This window comes from Tachysurus fulvidraco, chromosome 9 (genome assembly GCF_022655615.1).
Source record: "Tachysurus fulvidraco isolate hzauxx_2018 chromosome 9, HZAU_PFXX_2.0, whole genome shotgun sequence".
NCBI classification, from domain to species: domain Eukaryota; kingdom Metazoa; phylum Chordata; class Actinopteri; order Siluriformes; family Bagridae; genus Tachysurus; species Tachysurus fulvidraco.
Genome location: NC_062526.1, coordinates 7,675,979 through 7,697,249, shown reverse-complemented (window position 1 = coordinate 7,697,249; position 21,271 = coordinate 7,675,979). Strand labels below are relative to the sequence as shown.

The following is a 21,271-nucleotide window of genomic DNA, read 5'->3' as shown; positions in this document are numbered from 1 at the left end:
TTTAGCACCTTATTCTTCATCAGCTTTCTGAAGCTTTCTATAGCAACCACTTACTTTGCAAGACATTTGCATATAATCATGCTAGGCTGGCATTGTGGAGAAACCAATTAAAGTGAAAACACTGAATATATTTCAATGTGTTAAACTCCATATCTGTAAAGTATATCTGCACTGGTATCTGCAACCGCATGCTTTGATAAAAAACATGGTGGCACACATTCATATATTTAGGTCATATTTAGCTATACTGACACATTTAGGGAGAACTGTTAAGGATGCGATAATGAAAATTTGTTCTTCTCATTTGTTGTGGGCTAAAGGCTACACTTTCATCAGATGAAAACGGTTGGACATGCTGCTGTCACATCTGCCCCGATTCTGTCATCTCTCACTGTCCTCCTTTGCCCTCAACTTGCTGTGTATGGTCACAGCTTTCTGCTCTTCTTAACTCATGTTTTATATTGATTGGTTCTATCTATCTCTGATTGGTTTGACTCAGTGGTGTAGCCTACGTGATACGTAGGTATATGCCGTATACCCACTAGGAAAGGCCAAGGATTTCCGTATACCCACTAGGAAAGGCCAAGGATTTCCGTATACCCACTAGGAAAGGCCAAGGATTTCCGTATACCCACTAGGAAAGGCCAAGGATTGGCCTGTGACCTGATCTGACGTCACCTACCAAGGAGAAAAATTAGCTGCTTGGCGGTGTTTTTTGGGGCAAATTAGAAATTAACTAACTAATGTAAAAGAAGATATGAAACGAAAGCAGACCCAAACTACACTCTGAGTGTTTTCGGAAGCCTGCGCCTAAAGCTACAGCAGCGTCGGGTGACATTTCACCCACAGCCCGAGTACAAATGTATTTAGAAAGCTTTGTAAACTACCAGTTCAATCAGTTCATAATATTCTGCAATGAAAGAGTGTTGGTGATAAAACTGAACAAATGTTTATTGTTCACTCTTAAATGTACATTGAAAATTGACAGCTGATAAAACCTGTGCTCCAGGTCCCATATTCATATAACATTTAAGGCTAAATGTAGCTCTTAAAGGTATAAAGTTCCCCCAAAAATTAAAATTGTGTCATTTTTCAAAATATCATGTTTTGTGTTAAACAGAAGAAAGAAACTCATACAGTTTTGGAACAAATTGAGGGTGAGGAAATAACACAATTTTCATTTTTGAGTGAACTACTGTATACCTTTAAGAGCTACATTTAGCCTTAAATGGACCTGGAGCACAGGTTTTATCAGCTGACTGTTTTGTTGCTTATAATAAATTGGAATGTTGATAACATATAAGCAGTCTTTAATAATGTTCTAAATTACATGTAGATGCGTATTTTATGCATTAGTGAGTGTGGTGGTGCCTATAGGGTGTCGCTCTAGGAAGGGTGCGTATGAGGCTAGGGGGGGATCACAGTATACTCACTACAAAAAACTAGACTACACCACTGGTTTGACTGTTGTTTAGGTGTTTATGACCTCAAAGTTTCCTTATGTTATTCGTCATGCATTAACCCCCCCCCCCTTAACATTTCATTCATTTTAACATGATATTATTTATATACACATATTTCCACATATTTTAAAATGATAAAAATTAATTATCAACCTGATCTCAGAAATGGTCTTGTCTTAAGATTTAGTTGTATGTCCTTTTAGTTGACAACTTTTTTTTATTATCTTGAATTTTAGCTTTAGCAAGTGACGAGCTTCTGTAAGCATCAGAAATTTATAAATCTTCTTGTTGCTGCAACCTGTAGATGCATCAGCTGTGCAAACCCTCTGGTAACAATACATGCTGACATATACAAGTTGGGTGGTTTGGTTTTTGGATAAAGCACCCTTTATTTTAACCCATCTAATGCTTTGTCCGTGTTTATTTGTAAAGTATTGAGATAGCTTCACAACTTTCTTATTTCTTATCTGGTGTTAATTTAGTGGCAGTCAGCGCTGTGAAAGGCACTCAGGTTGTTATGGGTGGAGGTGTTTGTGTGCTTTTCTGTGTTTTTGTCCTTCAAAACTCAGCTGCATCCGGCGAGGGTGAGTCATTCAGACCTCATGTGTATATATTTATCCGTCTCATACCTAATATATTTTGGACAGGATGAAAACCAAAAGACTCTAAACAGATAATACTGTTATGTTGAAGTTTAATTATTAATTTGAAGTTGAATAAAAAATGTTCTGTTGAAGCCAGAATATAAATCAGATGGATAGCAAAATTCTCAGTTATTTATACTGTGAAATACTAAACTGCAGTGGTAATGATGCAGATTTGGATTTTCACCTTAATGTCCCAGGGAAGATGTCACTTTCTCTCTTGAAATTGATTTATCAAAGGTGCTCCCTGCAGCCAAACTGGAACATGGTCTGAATATATATTACAGAGCAGCCTATGCCCATGGCATTCCTCTGGTAACCTAAACATTTCAGTTAGACAGAAAGCAGATAAAACAAAGACTTTGGATTTATCCAGTGCAGTACATGCAATTAAGTAAAGCCTAGCTTCGCCAGTGACGTATTCTGATGTACTAATACGGGAAGAAGCCTCACATCGTATCTAGTAGTGGCTGTAAATTTTGTATCTCTGTAACTTATTATTCCATGATTCGTAAACGATCTGAAATGTTATTTATTTACTATAAATGATTAAAAGACTACAGTACAACTAATACAAAGGGTATTGAATTGTAAGGAGAGTTTGGACCTGCTGTTAAACAATATCTTAAGCATTGCCTTGTTCAAAGTCTGTTCTAACTAGTATAATGATTTTCCTGTCATTTTTTCATCCTAGCTAATCAAACAGCAGAATTACTGCCATGTAGCAGGTTGACAGGAGGATTGGTGATTGGGGAGATAATGTTTTCCTATCCAAACAAATAGAAGCTAGCAGCTGGCAGGAAAAGGGCATTAATTACATTTAATTACCTTATCAGTAGCTTGCCAGAATAGTTTGATCCTAGTGGATTTTATTTGGAGCTCATTTTGAAAAAGAATCCTGTAGAAATACTGTTAATTTATACATCGACATAGGGAATGTATCGACAGCTTTTTACTAAAACGTTCACTGTGTGCTGAAACGTACCAGACATGCTTGTGACAAATGCTAGACTGTTTTTTTTAATGACAGTAAGTCTAATTTTGTCCCTCAGGCTCTGGCGCCATGGTAAGGTCAATGATGTCAACTAAATGTAGACTGGCAGCATGAGCAGTTATGTTTAGCGCCTTGCCTTTTTTTTAACCTCCGCTTAAATGACTGACTCAGCATTAATGTTGACTGTATTAGAAAACTTTTTCTGGTTTATGGAATAATTGGGTAGACTATGCATTGTAACATAAAACCTATGAAATGATTTGTAATAGACATTTCATTTATTTAAGCTCAGAATTGAACAAGAAATGATCTATGTAAACGAGTAGGATGTAGATTTGATCATTTATTAGACAACCGTGTTTGAAAAATATTTCAGTATGTTGAAATTTTATATGGGAATATGCTAGATTTGTATTTACCTGAACTTTAAGCAACATATCACAAACCCACACACACATGCACAACCCCATTAGCTTTTAGATACACAGTGACTTGCACACACAAAGAATGGCAAGACAGTTAGCTAAGTGCCGACTCTGTCATAACAGAAACAAGCCATTAAATATTTATCCTCTATGCAGACATCTCATTCATGTTAGCCTGCCAAGCAACAGAAAATCAATAGCAGGAAACAAGCATTGCAACTGTCCGAGGCAAAGGATACGATGGTGACGGAAGCAGTAAGCGGCAACGCTCACTGATTGCTGATTATATAAAAGCCAGGCAAATGACAAGGGTTTTTTAAGGAGTGATTGTACCATTATTTTATTCAACTAAAGCAGTCTGGAGGAACATGTTGCCAAGAATTAATTTCAGTGTAGGTTAAGGAAATAGTTAGATAAAATACCTTTTATGATACTTAAAAGGACATAAAATAAGATGCTAGTATCAGGGAAATATCACTGCAAAAAAGATCCAGTTTTTATCAGGATGTTACATTGATATCCCTATGTTCAGGTGCTGTTAGCTGGCTTATAGCTTTCAGACACAAGCTGGAATTGAAAAATATTACTTTAAAATATCATTTTTAAGAATATTTAAGTAATTTTAAGTTAAATTTAAGTCATTATAGGTAACCGTAGAAAATATCTAATCAGCTTCTCTGTATTTGGGCCAGTAAACAAATGGAACTGCCATTAAACATTTTCAAACCCAAAATTGGTGGGTAGCATGTTTGCCTCACACCTTCAGGGTTGGGGGTTCGATTCCCACCTTTACCAAGTGTTTGTATGGAGTTTGCCTGTTCTCCCTTTGCCTAGGGGGTTTCCTCCTCTTTCCCCAGTCTAAAGAAATGTAATAGGCTGATTGACATCTCTAAAGTGTGTGATTGGGTGACTGAGTGTTTGTGTTATTGTTCCCTGTGATACTATCTACCCTTTACCCTGGCTCATGCCCTGAAGCTCACACCCAGGGATAGGCTCCAGGTTTCATCTCAGTATGATATGTGGTGTAGAGAATGGATGGATGGTAGATCACTCCCACCAGCTCCACGTCTAGGCTGGAGGGTGTTAAAGCCAGTCCTTTGTTCTGTATTTCTTTTTATACTGTATACCTGTAATGAAGAACAAACAAGTAGAGTCTCCCAGTAGAGTCTTAAGTGCCAGCCTCTTGCTACCACTTTAACAACTGCCATTTTGAGCTTTATTTGCAGTGATGAAATCTCCAAGGAAATGCATTCTTCTGTTCTGTTTGGGTCTTGTGGCACTGATAGTGTCTCTTTTTCAATTGAGATTCATTACTGTGTCCCATACATCCTGAATTAATCCAGGACACTCAATTTTACCTGGAGCAAGTTTTTGGTATTACTTGTCTTTCATCGTTCTGCCTTAAAACTGTGTTCAAAACAAACGCACAAGTGTTCATGTGTTACGTTAAAACAAGAATTTTCATCAAAGTACAGCAAAATGGGAAAATGCCTTACCGGGACTGCAACTATTGATATATCATTTAAACCAGAAGCAGAAAAGATTTGCTCTCTGTAAGATTCTGCAGAAGATTTCACATATAAATATACTGAAAATTGTCAATACTCTTCATCATCTCAAAGTCTCTGGCACATTATTTTTAAGATTAATGTCAACCTGGGATGCATGAAGCACTAAAAGTCTGTCAGCCTGAAAGTTGACTACAGTAAATTGAGTTTTATTAGTTTCTTATCACTTGCACAGAAAACAAATGCATTAATAAAAAATTGCATTACACTCTCCTGTTTTATTCACTCAGCTTATTCAGTTCTGTTAGTAAATTGCTCTCCTAATTTGCTGCACTCAGCACTTTATTTTCATTATTTTATAATCTATGCCATAATAAATATTCATTCATGCGTATCTAATTACCTTTTTTCTAGCCAAAGGTTGGCATTGAACATCTTTAGCCTTTCTTATATCTGTACCTCTGTACCCACAATAGTACAGATACAGTGTAATGAAATAACTCAGTAAAATCTACCACAGCAATGAAAATCCCTATTATCTTCAAAGCATTTCGATGTACATAATGTCAAAATATACTATTCCATTTACCAGCCCACCATCAAACTAGCTTATCATGTATCCCGTTTTCCTTTAAGCTTGGATATATATATATATATATATATATATATATATATATATATATATATATATATATATATATATATATATATATATATATATAAACCCTTTGAGCTCACTGGACTGTGTGAAGTTCTGGACGGTGTGAAGTTTTCACTGTACTAAATAATTCTGGTCATTAATGTATGCTGTAGGGTGAATATATTAATGATAAGACAGGGATTTGAGAAACCCTGAAGTTACCCAGTGTTTTATTCCTCTTATTCCACATCCCAGTTTTCCCAAGTAAAGAACAACACCTCACTATTTTACTATTGATTGTTACATTTGATCTAGATAAAAGTTTTTTGTTGTATGTTGTATGTATAACAATTAATTAGCTACCTAACAATGCCTTTTTTTGTAACATTTGTCAACTTTAAAACACAACAAAATGAATATCTTATTTCTAATAGTTGATTAAAAAGATTTCTAATTATGAGATCCTTGAATGAATAATACAGTGCACCTTTATGTTAATCATATAAACATTGGCCGCTGTATTGTAAATAACTGGATTGAGATTGGTGGTAAGCAGTTGGTGCTACATGCTCCATGAAGTGCAATTTCACGCAGCAGCAGCACGTTTTTGTGTACAGAACCATACCTGAGGGCATATGTTCATTATTTTTTCTTTTTGACTCATACAGAACAATACATCATGGAAACCAGATGCTTGTCAAGACTGCACCTGCTACGGCGACGTTGTCATGTGCAAAGCTACACAATGCCAAAACCCTCAGTGTGACTTTCAAAGGGTAAGGCTGAAACTTTGGCATGAATCAATTATAAAACTGAAGTGTGTAATGGATTTAAAGATGAGTCAATTAATTGATTGTTTGATTGATTGATTGATGGAGCAAAGTGAAGATGTTGATGGATGGATGGGTGGTGGAGCCTGTACGATGAATAAATGGATGGCCCCATTAGCCAGACTGCTGAATGCATGTGTTTTAAAGAGACAGGCTTCAAGCTCACTACATTCTGCTTTTGCTTTTGATTAAGTAAGAGCAACAGATTTAGTTTCCATTTTTGTTCTTTTGCTGCACTAAGCATTCAAGTAAAACTTTGCAAAGTCAGCAATCAATGCTTTTTTCTACTGTTTCAATGTCCTTCATTAAGACTGTCAATAAAACACAACTCATTGTGCTCAGTGAACCTACTGTGTTCAAAAAAAAATCTGGAGTTCTCTCTACCTGTCCTTTCTTTTAACCTTCCGTCTATCTGTGTTCTGCTACATATTCATCAATAAGTCATATCTGCACTGTTAGTGCCTCTATTATTACTACTGTCTTACTATGACTGTTTGGATGTTTTCCCAGGGTGAGCGTTTAAGGATCCCTGCGAACAGATGCTGTCCGGAGTGTTTCCCACAGTCAGCCGGCTCTTGCCAGCATCAGGGAGCAGTGTATGGGGTAAGTGACACTGCTGTGGACGAGGCCCAGTGAAAGATGCCAAAGGCCTCAGTCTAGATTCTTGGTAGATCCTGCCACTTCTTGTAGAGTGCTAAGTGGTCAGTCAATGCACAATTGCTTTCTTGTTAGCGCCCCACACTTGCCTGACAGAACTAGCCTCTTGTTGGTCCTCCTTTGACAAGCTGCTTGCTGTTCTGCTTAACATTCTGATAGTGTCGCTTCCAGCTTGAGTGCCGTTTACTTAGGGAAGCTGGCTGTGTTGGCACTGGGGCGTAATACCGTAGCTAATTAACTTGCCCCATGTTCGTACAAATTCTCCAACAGCATAGAACACTTTAGAAAAGGGAAGAATTGATCCAAGTGAAAACTTGGAGCTATTGCCGGCCAAAGTCACTGACAATGGCAATATGTAGCAAAAGCAAACACCAACTCTCCCACAACCTCTTAACCTCTCTCTTTCTGTCTCACTGTCTTCTTTTGCAGCATGACAGCCAATGGAGCGAATCCAAGTGCTCAGTGTGTACATGTGCTTCTGGGAAAGTGACCTGTGTGCCTCCTGCCTGTCCTCCTCTCAGCTGCGGGAGAGGACAGACCCCTTACGTCCCCGTCGGCGAGTGCTGCCCAAAATGTGCCCAAAATGGAGGTAGGGGTGCAGATTTATTGAAACTTTCAAAATGACTAAAGCTAATCTTAAGTAGCAGTAACGTAGGAGGTCTTTCTTTCAGGTGTAAATTTGGGCCTGATAGACTTTTCAAAGGAGTCTAGGGCCTTTTCTCTGTGGAGTTGAGCTCTGGTTCTATAACTTGAAAATAAATTCAAATAAATTATTTTATAGTTTTTGTGAAATTCAACAAAATGGTACTTACATTGTAGGTTTAATGCAAATTCCAGACAATGCTACAGACTTCTCTTCTTTAATATTCTGCATGTAGATTTACAGGTCTGATTCCTCACATTCAGTGAACACTATTTCAGACTTTCCTGAAAAAAATGCTAACAGATAAAAAAATAAATAAATAAATGAAAGCTAGTCATAGTTCCATAATGCTAACTGTATCCATGCTCTTAGTCTCAATAGAAAGTTGGTTAATTCACTTCTTGGCCAGACTCAGACATGTTACACAAATACTACAATAATATTGAAACCCCATGGTCTCTAAAGAGCCTTGAACAGACATTCTGTTCATTTTAAAACAAAAGTTAACAAAATTAATGAAGCTATGATCAGAAATTAAGGTTCCTATGTGTGCCTTCCCTAAATACTCATTTTGTGCACACTGTTTTCAACATCAAACTTTTTTTAATCATACTTTTGCAACAAGAGTCAACTTGAATTTATTTATGGGACCCAATATTTTATTCATAATTCATGGAGCTCAGAGCCTTAGATCCTGCTCTCTCATATACTGTAAAGCTGAGGATCCCTTTTGAGCTTGTCTTGATGTACTGTACACGTTTTTTCTCTTTACACGTGTAACTGTAGCTGTTTTGTCTTTCACTTTAATCCCTAGAGCAACATTATCATGTTCTTACCTGATGTCAGACTCTCTAAAGATGAACGTATCACACTGGACAATAACAACACATTCATACACATACTGTAGCTACACTTGTATATAAACAGTACTGCGTACCATTTTCACAGCTTCTTGCTCTTGGGAGGGAGAAGAGCATAGGGATGGAGAGGAATGGAGTCCCAGTCCCTGTACGAGGTGTGAGTGTAGAAATGGACAAGTGCAGTGCTCTGTCGCAGAGTGTAAACCCATTACATGCAAGCCGGTAAGTACAGAGAGTAACAACAGCTTCACTTCCAGTTGCAGCTCAGATTATTGTACGAATTGTGATGTATTTTAGTTGCATATCATTATTGTTATCATTGTTATATATAGTGAGGGAAAAAAGCGAATGCATTTTATATAGCACTCAGTTTTAATCAGGTACTAAAATACATCTAATATAAAGTAGCTAAACATTGTATAAAGATGATTAATTACCAAAGTCAGGTAATAGGCAAGCATAAGCTTACTTTTGCTTTGTACATAGTAAATCACAAAGTAAATTGCAGCCAGTAGATGTTCATTAAATGCTCTTGAAATAATAATAAGTCTATAATAATAATAATAATAATAATAATAATAATAATAATAATAATAATAATGATATTAGAAAGCAGAACATTTGGCAGTCGGGTTATCTGAAGCATTCAGGTTAGTATTAACATCATTCCAACAATAAAGGGCATGAGCAGTTACCCCAAAGAAGCAGTTGCTACTTATTATTCTATGGTGAGTTATAAAAAATCCACAATACACTGAGAAAGATTGTTAAGAAATTGAGACCTTTAAAAACAGTTTTGTACAGTGTGCATCCTAGCACATTCACCCAAAGGCTAGAATGTTTGATTTGAGAAATCACAGACTTGGAGAAATGTTGGCTTCAGTTAAAACATCAAATGTTAAGTTAGTCTATTTAGAAAAAGACTAAACACATATCTTTAAAGGAAGGGTAGACATTTCCAAAAAGAGCATTCTACTATAGGGTAGGTTTGCAAAGTTAATCAAAATAAAAAACGAACCATTTTTCAAACGGGGCCATCGAAAATGCCCCATAGCGACAGTTTTCAGAACCTTTGTAGTTCTTTTTGGAGTAATCAAGTTGAAAAAATGCCCCTCTTAATATTAATGCATTCTTAAGGCTTTTATGATGCTAATCTGTCTGAAAGCAACGGCTTGGCCGAAAATGGGTCATGCAATAATTCCAAACACAGTGAAAAGATTAAAACTAAATGGGTGAAAAATGAAGGCTTCAGCAAGACCAAAATCCAGGCCTCAATCCCATCCAGTGTTGGGGTACATATAAATAATAAAATGCCCTCAATCATCAACTAATTCAAGTATTGTTGTAAAGAATGGCCAGAATTCTTCCAAATCGTTCTATTATAATGTAGTCATTATTTATATAGCATATTATAAATTTGAAACTTGTATATGGTGTTTATGTGTAATTATGTGTAATTATGTGTAATTAATTGTAAGGCCTAATTAGGACCAGATGGAGTTTTAAATCTTAGAAGTTTAAGTCATCTGTATTTGCCATGCTGTGTACCCCATATGACTTATGTTTGTTTATGTCTTTTTAAGAATGAAAACCTGGTGATCCAGCCAGGACAGTGCTGCCCTCAGTGCATCTCAAACCCATGCATAGCTGCTGGAAAAGAATACAAGGTACATGGATAAATAGTGATGTTCCAGTTCTTGAGATCAGGGCATCGGAGAGATCAATATTCTTGACAACATGAAAGAAAATGAGGTCTTAAAGCAGAACATTATGTGCCTTTTTTCATGCTGTTTTCTCTTTTTCTGCCACTCCTCTGACTCTGATTCAAGGTTTCTATTGTCTACACGTAGTCATTGGTAGATAATAAAAAACATTTATAGGAAGGTCCAAGTAAAGTGTGTGGTCACTAATGTCATGTTATGTGTCAGGTCAATCATGATCTAATGAGGAAAATTAGTCACGACTGATGAACAAGCACAGTATGGAAAGTTTGTTCATTTCTCAAGTAAATTAATTCTCCATCACCGATGTCTATTTTCTGCATGATTTGCCTTGTCTTTAATTAGACCTGAACATTTTAGCCGTTTAAGCTATTATGAGTCTGACTCGTGGGACATAACACATAATTGTGAATGAGCTTTATGATCCAGGACTTACGCTTCAGATCAGAGGTAATATTTAATTATATAATGTATATTTAGTATTCAGACTGAAATCAGCAACTTTTTAAATCATAACATGGTAAAGAATTATTAGGAAAGCCAAGAGGACTGTGATAATGGAGAAGTGTTTGGGTTATTGTTAGATTCAAGCCTGAAATCCTGTCTTCTCTCCCCAGGATGGTCAACAGTGGCAGAAAAGCAGTTGTACCACCTGTGTGTGTCACCGTGGGCAATCACGATGTCATACAGAAAAATGCAGCCCTCTCCAGTGTGACAAGGTCATTTACAAGCCATTACACTAAATCATTCATACGCAATACACAATAATAATTCTCCAATCCAGTCAGGGGCTTGGTTTTGCCTCTAAAATAACACACAGCTTTGATGTAGATATTTATGTTCTAAGTGTAAAACAATTGTGTATGATACAACATTACATACCACATGATTGTCCTCCCTATATACAGTGGTGTGAAAAATGTAAATATTAGTCAAAAATAACACAAGTAAACACAACATGCCGTTTTTAAATGAAGGTTTTTATTATTAAGGGAAAACAAAATCCAAACCTACATGTGTTAGGGTTAAGGTTGGGGTTAAAAACAGCAATAAAATTATTATACTAATATATACTTTACAGAATGTATTTATTTACATGTTACTCTCTAATAACTGAGACTTAAAAATAATCTGTATTGTGTGTGTTGTCAGGGTGAGATGAAGGTGAGGCGGCCTGGCAGATGTTGCGAGGAGTGCGTCTCCACCAAAGGCAGCTGCCTGTATGAGGGTACACCACGTTATCATGATGACATGTGGAACGTTACCGGCTGTGAGTTCTGCACGTGCCAGCGTGGCCAGGTGCTATGCCAACATGCCGAGTGTGCCAGGCTGGACTGCCCACGGGTAGGAGAATCGCCATGCTTTTTAAAATATTTTAGCTGAATGTACCTTTCATCATGACATAACATCATGATTTTCTTTGCTTAGAAGCAATAGCTTAAATTTATCCAGTGGTCAATTTAAAACATGTTAGGCAAGAATATCTGAAAACAGGAGCTATAATGCAGGATTTAGATTTAGAGCAGAAGAGGTTATCCAAGGTGACAACATTGGCGGTAATGTTTAGAATTATACATGAGCTTTTCAAAAGTGTTGAAAGTTTTGAAGTGTGACCTTTACGGATTCTTGCATCCTTTAGTGTGCACTTTTATTATTATGCTGTGGCCACTGGTATATGACCACATCAGAGACTGGACTAAGGTCAGAATTTCTATTAGGATATAGGGTCAGTGTCTGCTGTGTCTTCTGACATCTCTGATGAGGTCCAAGAATGGAATTCACCTGAAATTTTACAGAGGAGGAACTATAGGATCTATCTCCTCATTTATATAGCATTTATATGGCAGATATGATCATTCTCACATCGAGGCAGTCTGCAATATGGCTGTGAAGTGTAGTATAGATCAGATGAATGTTTCGTCCTATGTGAACGATAATGTGAGTACGACTTATTCACAAGGAACGAGAACAAACATCTGTGAAATACAACACAAGGTAATTTAAGGCAATTACAAAAACTAGAGGGATGGCCATATATGAAAAATAGATTTAGCAAAAATATCTGAACCAGATTGACTTCTAGAAAACCAAGTTAAGCACACAAAAGTAGTCAGGTCAAGGCTGGGCCAAGCAAACAAGATCTAGACACAGACACTTCAAGACAAACACTTGACATGATCAAAGACAACCAGGATTTGACGCGGGAAGAATTAGAAATGAACTGAAATTAGACACAACAGGGACAAGACACAATAAGTACTTGATACAAAAAGAAATATTCACAGCTAGAATTAGACAATAAGCAGACAGAAATTGAGACACAGCTAAAATTAGAAACAACCAGAATGAAACAAAACAAGAACTTGATTTGATTTAAACTAAACACAAGAACAAGAAACAACAGCTAGACACAACAACTAGACCCAGCTAGAGAACTAGACACAACTATGTGTGTGTGTGTGTGTGTGTATATATATATATATATATATATATATATATATATATATATATATATATATATATATATATGATAAAATTAGGCACATCTAGAGCTAGAACCGATAAGAACTAGACGGAAATACTAGACACAACTCAAACTAGGAACAAACAGAACTAGACACAAATGAAATTAGACAAAAGTCCTTACATGACAAGAACTACACACAAGAACTAGACACAAACAGAGCTGGACATGACACGAAATAGATACAAGAGCTAGACATAAAATAAACTGGACACAACTAGAAGAATAACTTGACTAGAAATTTACTGTGATGTAAGTCCATGGTGGAGGTGCAAGGCTTGTGCCAGGATGGTTGCCAATGATAGGACACAGGTGGCAGTAATCAGTTCTGAAAGGACATTGGATACACTGCCATGGACAATACGCAACCTTCATTCTTCAGATTAATGGTGTAAATGTATAAGTAGGATACGACCAACAACCTTTAGACTTGTAAATTACCCAAGTGGGAGAAACCTAAATGCAATAAATAGAAAAGAAAATCCACTTACCAAGATGACCTATTAATATGATATCTAATGACAAATGATCAGCTTCCCAGTTGGCCAGTGTTGAAGCAAGAGTGAGATGTGAAAGCTTTTATAATATAGTTTCCATTTTCTAATGAGATCCCATCTCAAATGATGAACATTGTGGTAATCAAGCAACATCATGTACAGTAGAAGACACTGACAGTGCTTTTCTCACGATGACGTCCACCAACACTAGGAATCAATAACATATACAACTTTTGAAATATAGTTTGCATGTGGCATTTTTGTTGTGATATGAATTTGCTAACACTTTAAGGAAAGTCATTTGCCAGTTTATTTTTAACACCTTCACACATTTTTTATCTGTGTACCAGGGGGAAGAGTTGGTGTATTTAAGTGGGAAGTGTTGTGCAGAGTGTAAACCATCAGTCAGTTCTTGTGTGTATACGCACCTGGAAAATGAGGTAAGGAGTAAAATCGAATATTTCTAAAACAATATGATGTGCTGTGCTATCAAATATATGCTGTATTTTAATGCGAAAACTTAAACTCATGACCATTATCGTATTCTTCAGGGTGAGAAATCCACTGTGAAAAATTTCAGACGTCTTGCTGTAAGTAGAGCTGCGAAACCCAATATGCGTGATGATACACCATACACATTCAAATGGGTTGGAAATATTTTGTCACAGTTGTGAAGTTGCTATCATTAAAATGATTCACACATTTAAATGTGTGCATTACAGAATTTGGAGAGTGTGAGTGATGGTCCGTGTCGAAAATGCCAGTGTCAGAATGGTCATGTGACCTGTTATCAGCGCTCTTGTCCCACATGTCCGGTTGGCACCCTTGCCATGCCTCAACAGGGACAGTGCTGTCCCGAATGCCACCCAGGTGAGATGTGTGCTTGTGTGTATTTGTGAACATAGTCCCAAAAGTTCTGGTTCTGGATTTGTTTAGTTCTGAAGTTCATGAAACCTTCAGCCCCAGGCTACAAATTATCAAAATTTATTTCGCGTCCTTTTCAAATTGCTCAGTTTCTGCTTTGTCTTGCCATTTTTGACACACGCCTATCTTGCTGCTCATACCCACTCCCTTACCTTCTATAAATACACATTCAAGTATTGTATTATATTATGTATTAATGATAAGTTGGGACCGAATATTTCACCATTCACACCCAATTCTTACCCACCAGCCAGCTCTTCCATATAGTACAATAACTAGAAACCAGGGAGAGTTATAATTTAGAAATACTTCCTCATGACAAAAGCCAAACTGTTGCGTTCATGCTGTGTTACAGCGCAGCTAGGCACATTAAGACGAAAGTACTGTCTGCCTTCTTCCACATAATTGAGATCACAGAAGCCCACTATCAGCAAGAGAGCTTGCCACCTTGCACCACTATCCATGGCTCCCTTCATTCACAGCTCAAATCTAATTACACAATGTTAAAAATGACACTATTATTTGTACTAATTACCTACTCATCAACTAATTCATCTTAATAAACCATAGTATAGTATTTAATAATTTTTAGAAACAATTAAAATAATCGGACTATTATAGAATTACTATTATATTATTATCGATTAAGGCCCTCTTATTATAACGTGTTATCCAAGACACTGTGTGTTATTTAGAGTCAGATATCTGAAAATTCAGATCTCTACAGAAGTCTGACTTCGTGTTAACGCACTTTTGTGAACTAACGAGAGCCAAAACAACAGACCAAATGAATCTTGTACTTGACTGTGGGGAGATAATTGGATTTCTAGTTCCCAACAGAGTTCCTTCAGAAAACAGCTCTTTTCTCCTTTTGCATTCAGCATTCATCCAATTAATCACACTTGATAGTGAGCAGCATGCGTCTGATAGATAGCACCTGCTAGCATGCTGGGAGTCTGCTTAATGAATTCCATGCTTGTGACTGTGCACCGGTGTGGACCTCTATTACGTTTTACCTTGCTCATGGATTTTGTTGGGAAACTTAGAACATAAAACTTTTTGTGTATTGGGATTTTTCCACTTTAAGCCATTTGGGGAAAATGCACTAATGGTTTTTAATAGGTTTGTGGGAATCAAAATTATATATGCCTATATTTTAAATTACTGTGTAGTTCATAAACTAGGCTTTTATTAAGAAACTGTATGTAGGGTTCAAGCACTGTATTATTGCACAGCTTATTATTGCCCTGATAACTATTCTACAAACAGCTGGGAAATGTCTGCTGCTGTCGAACATGCACGCACGTTGCCAGAGTTTCAGTGCCCTCCACTACAATTCCACTTGTCAGTATCATTATTCTCAGCATCCAAGTGTCTTCTTGCTTTCCTTCCTACACACTCAGTTCTACTACTTATGAGAGAGTGGTGCTAAGAAGAAAATCACCTATTGTGTTTGCAGTAAGAAATTCATCTGGCCATTAATTGACAGTGTAGGATTTGTAGTTTTTCAGCTCTGGCTTATTTAGCATCAGAATACAATGTACTATAGTTTGTATATATAAGTAATGATCATTTCTTTAACCCCTTTCTCTGTATTTATATATTAACCATGTAGTAGAACATAGCATATTACAAGCATATTCTCGAGGAATTAAGGATTGGAAGTCTGGAAAAAAAAACACCCTTTCAGATTACTACAACAGAACCTTGACAACTGACCTTGCTGCTTTGTGGGGGGGGGGGGGGGGGACGACGTGTATGCTTCCTGTATCACCATTTAAGGGAAAGAGGCGGAGCTAGTTTCAGGGCCATAAAAATGGAAACAGAAGCTTGACATAAACATGCTAGCCAGATACTGTACTGTAGGTTGCATAACACTGATAAGCTTTTAGCTTTCTTGCTTATTAAATGCCTAAAACACATAAACATTACAGACTGTTTTTTATATATTATTATTACAATTGTCAGTCATACATCAATCAGACTTTCTATTGGTAGAACTTCATACAGTATAAAAAAGTAGACAATTTTGATTATGAGAAGAAAAAAAAATGATATTTTTATTGAAATATTTTTTATTAAAATATTTTTTATTGAAATATCAAGCAATTACTTTTTTTCTAGTGGTATATTTTTTCACATTATCATGAATCAATTGCCAGATGCCAGTTGTAGATCGTTTGGCTTGGGTTTTGTATTCTGCATGTAATAATATAAAGGCTAAACCTCTATTAACAAACAGCTATCAACTGGAAATTCCAGATGTGCACATTCCAGTCAGTATAGCACTAATGTGTAGCAACTAATAATGCAGATTTTGTGACTTTTATGTCATGTGCACTAATGTACGAACCTCACCTTTAATATCTGAAGATTTTTAGGCCTTAGGATTTAAAACCCTTTTGAGTTTATGGAAAACCTGTTACAAAAAAGATTATATTGAGTCTGTTCATCTAGATTTTCTGCTACTAGAAAAGTGTGTGTGTGTGTGTGTGTGTGTGTGTGTGTGTGTGTGTGTGTGTGTGTGTGTGTGTGTGTGTGTGTGTGTGTGTGTGTGTGTGTGTGTGTGTGTGTGTGGACAGCCGTCCAGTGTCATCCAGACTGTTTGACATGCTCCACTACGCCGGATCAGTGCAATAGCTGTAAAGACCCTGGAGCGTTTCTGTGGAACGGACACTGTGTGCACGATTGTCCTCACGGTTTTTTCCCTAATGGCCGAGTCTGTGCAGGTACGCTTTCAGAGTTTTTCTATTCATAACTTTCTAGCCTTCTGAATTATTTAATATGTTTGCCTCTCATTTGGGTCTGATTTACATGTTATTTCAGTTTTGTTCTCCTCTGATGCTGGTCAGTGTCTGAATAATATGCAGAGAAGATTTCTCTCTCTCTCTCTCTCTCTCTCTCTCTCTCTCACACACACACACACACACACATACACACACACACACACACTATTATTTGTAAGATAGGTGTTAATGCAACCTCTTCGCTCCAATGATCTAGGTTGGGTTTTAAATATATGTTTTAAATATTTCAGATAAATGCACCCATTTAACACACCCCATGAGCCTACATAGTCAGGCTGATAAGATCTATAATTTTCCCTTCTGTGGTAAAAAGGGGCATGTATGTGAGCGTGACTCGAAACTAACAGGCCAGAACATGTTCCTTCTGTTTTAAAAACATCCCCTTTCATTCTGAGGTCAGAGGTGGGATAGAACATCACTTGACAGGCATCTATTACGCCCTGAGACTGACCTTGTGTTTTTGGCGTCATTGCTGCAGTTCAGTTCAGTTTTTGTCGTGTCCTCTGTTTCACTGCTTCTCTTGAGGCTTGAGTTTCAGTGTAGAATAATAATGGAACGAAATGCTAATTAGGTTGTCACAGCAGGTTTAATACTGTCTCAATCTGTCATGGATATTTTGGTGACTCACACTCATTCTTTCTCTTTTTCTGACACACACGCAAACACACACGCATTAATCTCCTGTGTAGTCTCCAGTTGTGTTATGCCCTAATTTATTGTCTCCTGCTCTCTCCCACTCTCTTTCTCTGTCTCTGTTAGCCTGCCAGCCATCCTGTGTCACCTGTGAGAACAGCTTTGAGTGTACAGCATGTGGTGGGTCGTTGCTGCTCAGCGGTAGGCAGTGTGTGGCCGCCTGCGAGACGGGACTATACCAGGACCACACACAGTGCCTGAGTGAGTTCTCTTCCATCTTCTGTGCTTTAGAAAAGAAAAAAAAAAGCCCACACATTTGACACAACGCACAGAGCATTCTTTTTTTTTTAGAAGACAATAAAAAGCTGTGCTTCTGAAATTAGACATTGACTTCTTATTATTAAAATTGAACTAGCAGCGAATTTATAGCTAGTAACAAATATTTATCTCAGATATGTAGGTATTTATTTCAATTATTTTTTTTCCACTGTGCAGATATTTACATTTTGAAACTCACATTTTCAAATTATTCTTTTTTTGCTAACAATCAAAAATAGATAGTCTTACAGAGTATACTGATACCATTTTATATTTTTTAAGCTTTACATTTGATATTTTTTTGGAAGCACATCATTTAAACATTTACAATCACTATCGGAATTTTGTACACCAGAATTTGATGCTTGACACATTCAAATTTAAAAGTTGAGATTCAATTGTAGGGGGCACGGTGGCTTAGTGGTGGCACGTGTGCCTCACACCTCCACGGTCGGGGTTTGATTCCCACCTCCGCCTTGTGTGCGGAGTTTGCATGTTCTCCCCATGCCTCGGGGGTTTCCTCCGGGTACTCCGGTTTCCTCCCCGGTCCAAAGACATTCATGGCAGGTTGATTGGCATCTCTGGAAATTTGTCCGTAGTGTGTGAGTGAATGAGAGTGTGTGTGTGCCCTGCGATGGGTTGGCACTCTGTCCAGGGTGTATCCTGCCTCGATGCTCGATGAAGCCTGAGATGTGACCCGAGACCCCGTGACCCGAGGTAGTTCGGATAAGCGGTAGAAAATGAGAGAGTGAGAGATTCAATTGTAAAAAAGTAACCTGAATTGCTGTTCCCCTGTTTGAATTTTGATACAAGGTTTGAAGTCAGTTCAAATTCAGTTCATGAAATTCGAATTAAAATGTTGACATCAGAACTTCAGATGTGTCAATTTGGACTTGAATTTTTGTCTAAAATTGACTGGACATTATCTCACTCATTGAATTTGATTCTCTTAAATTTTACTAGGCTTACTTTTTTTATACATACATATTTTAAACATTAAAACATACTGTACGATTTTATAATAAGATATAAGGATTGGACCAGTTCCAGAGCTTTTTGTGATTGCAGAAAAAATAATGCAAAATTAAGCAAACTGTGATTTTTAGAGAAGCTTGCAATTTTTCAAAAATAACCCGAGATTGGGCCACGATGTTTTATGTGACATTTGGCATTCAGCCAAAGCCCACTTTCATCCACTTAATTAAATATGAGTAGAGCTATCATAGAAAGAAAATAAAAATATGTCTTCACTGGTAGGAGTTTAAAAGTAGAATCCTGTGCTTGCAATTTCACAAATTTGATTAGTTTTCCGCAAAAAAAGCATAAAATCTTTTTGGAAAAAGCAGCAACAATCACAAAAACCTCTGCAAAAACCTTGAAGGCATAAAAGACACTATTCCACGATTCTGCTCTTTCATTTTATATTCTAAAAAAAATATTAAACTGTAGCCACATGGAAACCAGTGAAACATTAAGCTGTGATAATTCATTCATTCATACATTCATTCATTTTCTACCACTTATCCGAACTTCTCGGGTCACGGGGAGCCTGTGCCTATCTCAGGCGTCATCGGGCATCAAGGCAGGATACACCCTGGACAGAGTGCCAACCCATCGCAGGGCACACACACACACACTCACACACTCACACACTACGGACAATTTTCCAGAGTTCCCAATCAACCTACCATGCATGTCTTTGGACCGGGGAGGAAACCAGAGTACCCGGAGGAAACCCCCGAGGCACGGGGAGAACATGCAAACTAGACACACACAAGGCGGAGGCAGGAATCAAACCCCCATCCCCCAAGGTGTGAGGCGAACGTGCTAACCAACAAACCACCATGCCCCCCGACGTGATAATTTATTTGATAATATTAAAGAGGAACCATCTACATCTCCTTAGATTTCATATCTTCTCTTCCGGAGTTCTCTCTTACGGTATCGTTCTCAAGCTCACATGAATATCAAGGGACTCAAATAGAAGCGGTCCCAGCTCTGACATGCTAGCCGTCCACAGCCATTTCAATTCTGAAGGGACCGTGTGATAGAGATCGTGCTAACTGGTGTGTGACAGGAGCACTGGACCATTCAAAGCAATTACAGCAGCTGGTGTTGCTGCTCTATTCCACTCTGTAATGAACCAGGACTAGAAATTGGATTTGTCTAAAATGTATACAGTTGAGTGAATGCCTGTAGAATCTCCATCTTACGAGGAGAATTTTATTGGCTTAACAGCTGAATATTAACTGATGAAATGCAAGTATTGTAGTTTCATTCAATTCAATTCTGTTTTATTCCTTAAACACTTTTAACAATAAATATAGACACTAAAACGCTTTAAATAAAAGGCAGGGATGTGTGAGGCCTGGGCATACATTATATTTGGGAAGTGCAAATCTTTAGGGAGGAAAATGAGTCGCAAAATGAGTGTAGCAGCTCCAAGCAGAGACACAGAGGTGGACGTGGGCATGGGATTCAGGGATGAGGAATAATAATAATAATAAAAAGTACATTATTTTATTTTTTGTATGTGGTTGAATAATCATCCGACTCAAGCGGATTATGTATGTTAAGGCACATCCTGGAGGATTTACAGGATTCGGAAGCCAAATCGGATTAGTCAGGTTTATGCTAACAGTTTGGAGAAGTATAAAGCATTTAAATACATTAACCACACACATTACTGCCAATGTATTTTTTCATCCTGCTTGCATTTTCATACAGTCACATCGATAGTAACGGTAGCAGTGAGCGAAATTTGGTGGAAAATGCTGTACTTCTTTTTAACTGCTTTATTATGTGTTATTATAAGTTTGTTATGCTTCAATTAGCTTCATTACATTACAAAATGTAAAAATCTAAAGCAAAAATCTGGAAAAAAACATAAAAAAAACAAAACGTACGCTACACCAGGAAATCAATTTTATTACAAAAATTCTAATTAAAAAATATAATTTTTATTATTTATGATTGTTGTATTATTTTAGATTTCTTCTTCTCTTTTTTTCCCTTCTTCTTCTTTATATCATTGGTCTTTTTATTTTATGTTTTTCCTGTAATAGAAAGTTCTTGACGATGATAAATACACTTCTGCAGGCTTTTACACTGATTGCAGACAGAGAAATAGATTTTAACAGCTTATCGTAATATATGTGTGTTATTACATTGCTATTATGCTCG

General features: G+C 37.2%; 1 protein-coding gene across 2 annotated transcripts in view; it reads left to right on the top strand.

The window, feature by feature from the left end:
• Positions 1–21,271, top strand: part of fras1 (Fraser extracellular matrix complex subunit 1) — a 119,396-nt gene that overhangs the window by 28,221 nt on the left and 69,904 nt on the right. For both annotated transcript variants that reach the window (XM_047818659.1, XM_047818657.1), the window contains exons 3-14: positions 6,343–6,450; positions 7,015–7,107; positions 7,591–7,750; positions 8,753–8,886; positions 10,248–10,331; positions 11,003–11,104; positions 11,538–11,729; positions 13,757–13,846; positions 13,958–13,996; positions 14,129–14,276; positions 16,913–17,059; positions 17,897–18,031. In XM_047818659.1, the coding sequence (XP_047674615.1) occupies positions 6,343–6,450; positions 7,015–7,107; positions 7,591–7,750; positions 8,753–8,886; positions 10,248–10,331; positions 11,003–11,104; positions 11,538–11,729; positions 13,757–13,846; positions 13,958–13,996; positions 14,129–14,276; positions 16,913–17,059; positions 17,897–18,031 (1,432 nt within the window). The remainder of the gene's footprint in view (positions 1–6,342; positions 6,451–7,014; positions 7,108–7,590; positions 7,751–8,752; positions 8,887–10,247; positions 10,332–11,002; positions 11,105–11,537; positions 11,730–13,756; positions 13,847–13,957; positions 13,997–14,128; positions 14,277–16,912; positions 17,060–17,896; positions 18,032–21,271) is intronic.